Source organism: Pezoporus occidentalis, unplaced genomic scaffold (assembly GCF_034315485.1).
Source record: "Pezoporus occidentalis ecotype Australia unplaced genomic scaffold, CSIRO_AGI_Poc_V1 ctg89, whole genome shotgun sequence".
NCBI classification, from domain to species: domain Eukaryota; kingdom Metazoa; phylum Chordata; class Aves; order Psittaciformes; family Psittacidae; genus Pezoporus; species Pezoporus occidentalis.
Window position 1 is genome coordinate 3,182,504 of NW_026916253.1, and position 6,806 is coordinate 3,189,309.

Here is a 6,806-nt window from a genome sequence, read left to right on the forward strand (position 1 = left end):
ATTAAATCACAGAGAAATCTTGACATTCCTCCACCACCCCCAACCTGCTGCAGGACTGTGCTACGGTTGTGAGCAATCCCTCAACTCTGTACACAGTGCTGGCAGACAACTACTCCCTTCCTCCCCAACATGTGATTACTCGCTTGGCCTCTCAGTCACTGCCCACCTGCATGTCTCACCCCTCTGTGTCCCCAGCCTCATGTCTGGGGCTGGTGAGGGGTGGAGAAGGAAAGACTGCAGAGGCACACTTGTGCGGCAGGGCAGGCAGTGGCTGGCAGCACCGCAGCACTGCTGCGTGTAAAAGGAACAGGCTCGGTGGGAAACTCAAAAAGCCACCCCGCAGTCGTGCAGACAAATGCTGCTGAGTGTACACACACCCACAGCACCCCGCCCAGCTCTGGAGCTGCTCAAGCCTTTGCCTAAGCCAGAACAGCCTTGGTGCAGCCTGTGTGCGGGTGGAGAGATGAGTGGCAATGCCACGTGCAAGGCCAGCCCCCGCCCACAGTGCTGCCGCACTTACCTGCTGCATCCATGGTATGCTGCAGCAGTGCAGACTGCCTGCCATCCACTTCTGCAGCAGTGTGGACTGGCAGCTGTTTTCACATGAACATGGTGGACAAGATGATTGATTCCCAGAGGTCCCTTCAAGTTCCATCTGTCCTGCAGTATTTGGAGTAGACAGTGCATCAAAATCCTTTCCATTTAATGCATGCCTGAAAAAGGCATAGCATGGGGTAGCACATGAGACTGGAGTGCTGCAGTACTGCTCACACTGACCCTGGTGTTAAAGCAAACATCCCTGAACATGCTGCAGTAAGAACTGAGCAATGGGACTTGTTGAAGGCTCAGCCATGTGCTGGGGTGAGGATTCAGACTGAGAGGAACAAACAGTGCAAAGCTGCAGCTGTGGAAGGGTGGGAGGTGGGTGCCAAATCAAAACACAGGCTGCAAAGAGCACAAAGAGGCTGCAAAGAGCACTGTGCTATCAGAACTGTTCTGTCTAGGCCTTGGCTGTGGGCCTTGACAAAGGCTCAGCCTACAGTTAGGGTTAGGATTAGAGAATGCTGCTCATTTTGGCATTGGGTTTAAGGCAAGTGTTTCTAAGCACTCTTCTGCTATCAATAATTTACCCTTTGTAGTATTCCGGGGCATGCTGTGTTTATACAACTATTGAAACACCTTTGTGGCAGATAGGTGATCTTAATTTTGAATCACAGAATCCTTGATTCTTCTGTCACCAAAGACCTGTTTAATCCACGTTCATTTAAATTAATGGAAAAATCTGCTTTGTCCAAGGCCATAAATGATTTGCTGAAACCACACATACACGGTGAGTCATAGTTCAGAACATAACTCAAAACGACCAGGACTGTATTCCCATGCTCTAACCACTAGATTACAGTCCCTCCCACATATACCCTGCAATAATCTTTGCTCAAATGATAACAGCATTTCCCCACTTTACACGTTGGACAGCATTACTCAGTAAGGCACATCATACCCAAAGGGAGTAGAGCTCTGCAGGGCCAGGGGAGGAAGGAAGCAGAAGTAAAAGTCATTATTTTTGCCCAATACCACTGGAACTTAACTATTCCTGTGGAAAACTGCCAGAAATTTACACCTAAATGAAAAATAAAGATTTTCATCCTGCTCCGCACGTATCTTTTGACACCCGGACCAGCGAGTGCTCGCAGACCATCATGGTGGACTGCGGAGGGGCAGCCTTACCTTTCCTGCGCTCGGCACACCGGCATGAGCCCTTCGTCCAGAGGAGGCAGAGCCCCTCGGCACCCTCAGAGCCTCCCCCCATCGATGCAGTGCCTGTGCGGCTGCCAGCGCAGCGCACGCCCGGCTGCACCCGAGGCGCTTCAGGAGTCCCTGTGAGGACACGGCCCCATGGCCCGGCATCACCGGGCGGCCGGCGGGGAAGGCCAGGGCTGCCCCTTCGGAGTGCTCACGCGCCATGGCGGCCGCGGGGCTGCGCTCAGCTCTCCCGGGAGCAGTAAGAACACAGCCGCGGCTGCAGCTGAGGGGCCCGAGCGGCTTGTCTTCACACACCTGGGGCGCAGCCGCACAGGTAGCGCCCGGACCCGCAGAGCGGAGGCCGAGAGGTGACCGCGGTGTCCCCCGTCACCTCAGGGACCCTCGCCCGCCGCCGGGCCCGCGCAGGACGGGGCCGGAACCCGCAGAGCCCCCGGGCCCCATACAGCCCCGGGCCGTGTCTCAGGGCCCGACCCGGCCGCGGCGAAACTCCCCAGGAGAGGGGACGGTCCGGGCCCCGTCTCGCCGGGAAGGGTCGGGCAGCGGCAGCGCTGCCGGGCGAGTGGAGCGGGGTCTCCCCGCGCCGTGCTCCGCGGCACTGCGTGACCCCCGCGGCCAGGACCCGGGCCGCCGGGAGCGTTTCCCCGGAGCCGCAGGATGGAGGAGCCCCCGGCCCAGCGAGGGGCGGTGTGAGGACGAGCGGAGGTGGATCTGTCCGGCTGTGCATCTGTCACCGCAAGCACCAGGGAAGCTGCCGTTCCCTTAAAGACAACCGTGTGTTTATTGCTGGGGAGGGGGGGGGGGGTGTCGAAGAGAGGGAGATGCGCTCCAAAAAAAGTCACTGCTGCTGGGCACGGAGAGGGGGTCTGGAGGAAGAGGAGGGCATCATGCTCCTGCTGCAGAGGAAGAACTGGAAACACACTGAGAGGCAGGTGGTTATGGTAGAATATATGTTGTTTATTTATGAACATAACCAGGACTTCTGACACACTTTATATGCAGCTCCCCCCCCCCCCCCCCAAATTAAAAAAAACCAACAAAACACCAATGTGTGTGCATATACATACATACCCATACACACACCACACACACCCCCCCAGCACTGCGCTTCTGCTGTCACACTTAGGAACAGCTTCACATCCCCATCGTGGTCTCTTCTCCCATCACAACTATTTCAACCGGACAAACTCCTGTGCAGCAATGACAGGAAGAATCATTCTGCATTGCTGCCAGCGCTCCCTCGAAAGGGGCCTGTTGGTTTGTTTGTCTTTCTCTCACTGGGAGAAACTCCAGAGTCCAAAGGTGCTGCAGCACCAGCGACAAGCCTCCTGGCCCCATTGTAGCCTCACGGCCTGCATCCCCCTAGGCACCCTGCCTTGGGGCCAGGAGGCAGCCGCCAGCCCAGGAAGGCGACACACACTCACACTCACCCTCCCACACAAATAATAAAATAACATTGCAGCACAAGGGCATAGTCTCTGTCACCAGATAAGAAAGTCGTGTGATGGCAAAGATCTAAGTAATGCAATAAAAATAAAGTGTAGCTAGTATACACAGAAAGGCTTTCACATTACATGAGGCACAGCTTGGACAGACAGAGACTCAGAAAGGAGCTAAATGTCATGGAATAAAGCAAAATACACTTAAAAGTCCATAGTAAATACCCGCATCAATAGGTATTTATTCTTTGTGCTTCGCCACGTCGTGACATACAGTACAAGACACTCCTGCTCTTCCTTTCGATGGCAGGAGCCCAGCAGGCTGCTGCTGCATCAGTCCCAGGCCATCCATCAGTCCTGCAGCGGTGGTGGCCCCTGTCCCACTCCCAGCCAAGGCAGGGGACAGGGCTCAGTTGAAGCAGCCCGGCCAGGCTGGGGCAGTCCTGACAGTGCTCCTGCAGCTGCCCCACACCTCAGTGCTCCAAACGGGCATCCAGCGCTGAAGGTCTCTCAGCCCTCTTCTCGCTGGCCTCCCCACAGCCACCCCTGCCTGCTGCACTGCAGGCTAGCTCAGGGCACCCCACAAGCATCCCCAGGTGCCCTGTTCCTCAAGCCTGCATGTCCCTCACCCTTTTAAATCGCACGCCACCAGGCCGGGGGGAATAGAAAGCCCCAAAGCTCCTGCAGCTAGCTTTTAAGGCACATCTGGATTCCTATGCGTGCTTTATTACTACTATTATGATTTACCCTGTAGACACGTGGGCTTCTTAATTCTTTCCTTCCCCTCCTCATTCTCCTTAGAAAACCCACCATGTTTTCAGCTTATTCATGTGTCATCCTTAAGGCACAAACCTTTTAATACTACAGCTGCCTGGCTTCTCGTATTAGCTGTTAATTGTTAAAAAAAAAGAAACCCAAACACCGAACAAAACAAACCCAAAACAAAATCAGCCCTCCCCCCCCCTCCCCCCAAGAAAATAATCTGAGATCGCTGCGCTCTGCTATGTATAGTATCTATAGGTGACTGAGGGCAGCGAGGGTCCCGGCGCTAGGCGCAGCTGCCCATGGCCTTCACCAACGAGCTCTCGGGCAGCTGCCTGAAGATGCCCCGCAGAGTCTCCAGCTCCCGGGTGAGCTGCTCCACCCGCTTGCGCAGCCGCTCGTTGTCGGTGGTGAGCTCCAGCACCTTCTGCTGCGTCTCCACGTTGCGCTGCTTGGCCTTGTCGCGGCTCTTGCGCACCGCGATGTTGTTGCGCTCCCGGCGCACCCGGTACTCGTTGCTGTTCTTGTCCACTGTCTTTTTCGATTTGCTCCGGTGGTCCGCGGGCATCATCTTGAGGGCGCCGGCGGCAGGCAGGCCGCCGGGGGGGTGCGGGTGGTGCGGGTGGTGCGGGCTCGGCACGGGCGTGGGGGGCGGCGTGGGGTGCCCGGGCTGGAGGTGCATGGTGGTCTGAGCGCAGTGAGCTATCTGGTACTGCAGGTGGGACGGGTGCTGCTGCGGAGCGTGGTGGGGGTACAGGGCCGACAGGGCCGACGACTTGACCTCCTCCTCCTCGCGGGGCTCCTGCTTAATCACCAGCGGCCGCAAGCCGGGCGCGGCGATGCGCTCGTACAGGGGGTCGAGCTTGCCGTCCATGTAGCCGGCCACGCAGCCGAAGAGAGGCTGCTGGTGGTGCTGCTGCTGGTGCCCCGGCGCCGAGGAGGCGGCGCCGGCCCCATGCATGCTGTGGAAGTCGAAATCCCCGGCCAGGATGGCCTTGGCTTTCTCCTGCTGCTTGCTGTGCTGGAAGAGGTCGGCAAGGAACTCGTCGTTGAAGGCGGCGGGGTCGATGTAGGCGCTGATGTCGATGGAGTTCTCGTTCTCGCAGATGTCTCCGAGCTCCGCTCCGCCCGCAGCAGGTGCCGCCGCCGAGGGAGCCTCTCTGTAGCTGTAGGCGCTGCCGGGCAGGGGAGTCTGGAGCTGGTGGTGCTGGCCGCTGCTCATCGGGGGCCGGGAATCGACCTCGTAGAAGTTGGCTTGCTCCATGAAGCACCTACAATCTGCTGGGCATGGTGAAGGGCTCCTGCAATCCAGGTTTCGGACGGGGCGGCGGCAGCGGCGGCAACGGCGGCGGTTCTACCAACCCCGCGGCACCCCAGCGGCGAAAGGCACCGCGCTGCACGGTGCGTTCGTGCGGCGAACGGCACCGCTCTTGCCCAGCCCGGCGCTGCTCGGTACGGCGTGCCTGGAGCCCGTTTCCCGCCCCAGCCCGCCAGAGCCTTGCTGGCTGGCCTGCCCGCCTGCCCTGTTGCTAGTGGGTTGTCGCGGTCCTGCGTGCCGTATATATACACGCCCGCAGCAGGACCAGGGATCGCCCTCTAGTGTCCTGCTGGGAACCTCCTGCTGGGAACCTTTGACCACCGCGCTGCCGGGTCTTAGCGCCGCGGTCGGGCAGAGCCGCCCTCTAAGGAGAGCGGAGAGAGCCGCCCGCACCCCCGCTCCCTCCCCCGCTCTCCGCCGCCCCGAGTTTGGCGGTCGCTGCGCGCTGGGCTCCGCCTGCCGAGGAGGCTCCGCGCTGATAAGAGGCCCCGGGAAGCGGCGCGGGGACTTTGCGCCCTCCCTGCCCGGGTCCTCTCGGCGGGGCAGAGGGGCCGACGCCGCCGGGTACATTTCCACCGCCCGCCCCAGCGGCTCCCCCCCGCGCCGCGGAGGAAGTCTCGAAGTTCACCATCACCCGGCGGTCTTGCAAATACTTGGCCAGGCGGGAATTCTCTCCCCGCCGTGCTCCCCTGCGGGACCCCAGGCACCGTTCACCGCCGGCCGGCACCGCCGGCCCGGCTTCACCGGCGGGACCAGCGGGACTCGCCCGGTGACGACCCCGGCGGCGCTAGGACTCGTCCGGGGATGGCGCCCAGCGGGCCGGGGCGGAGGCCTCGGGGGGCAGCGGGGGCTCCCCAGCGCCGCTCCGCCCGGGGGAATCGTCCTCTCTGCGCCCGTTGTCGGGCCGCCGAGCCCGCAGGAGCTGCCATCCCCGGCCACCTGCAGGCCAGCGGCACCCGTGCCTCCGGCAGCCCCGTGTCTCTGGCCGCACGCAGGAGGGGTCGGGTGAAGGCGCGGAGCTCCCGCTCCTCCCGCCGCACGAACCCCGCAGGTAACCCTAACTACAGCTGTCCCCAAAGGCACGGGCAGCCGAGTCCCGTGGTGCGCTGCGCCCACCGACCCCCGCCAGCGTTTACCCGGGATAAAGCTGGCCCGGCAGCTGCGACTCCCCCAGCGCGGCAGCAGCCGCCACCGAGATGCGGTTCACCTTCTCAGGCTCCTTTTCCTGGCGGCTTCGGAGGAGGCGATCGGTTCACTCCTCTCCCGGGGCACCCCGGTGTAAAGCCGCGGCCTTGCTTGGAGCCCCCGTGTCAGCTTCAGCTCGGAGGGGTGAGGATGCGCCTGATGTCCCCCCGCTGTGGTCCCTCGCAGTGTGCAGAGCAGATGTAGCTGTCCCCCCTCACGCATCCCCTCCGCGGGCATTCAGCTCTGCTACTCCAGAAGGTCCCTTTGAAAAGGGTGTAGAAAAAGGACAAGTCGAGGCCGTTGGAGCAGGTGCAGGTATTAGATTGCTACAGGAAGATTTG

The 6,806-nt window shown here is 60.6% G+C and overlaps 1 protein-coding gene across 1 annotated transcript; it reads right to left on the bottom strand.

Annotated features, from left to right (window-relative positions):
• Window positions 1-2,697: 2,697 nt before the first annotated feature.
• Window positions 2,698-5,487, bottom strand: CEBPA (CCAAT enhancer binding protein alpha). Its single transcript, XM_062604951.1, has one exon. It carries the CDS (start codon window positions 5,224-5,226, stop codon window positions 4,249-4,251), a length of 978 nt encoding a protein of 325 aa, XP_062460935.1. The 5' UTR covers window positions 5,227-5,487; the 3' UTR covers window positions 2,698-4,248.
• Window positions 5,488-6,806: the final 1,319 nt, after the last annotated feature.

Coding starts and splice junctions, on each gene's coding strand:
- CEBPA (XM_062604951.1), bottom strand. CDS start 5,226: ATGGAGCAAGCCAACTTCTACGAGGTCGATTCCCGGCCCCCGATGAGC.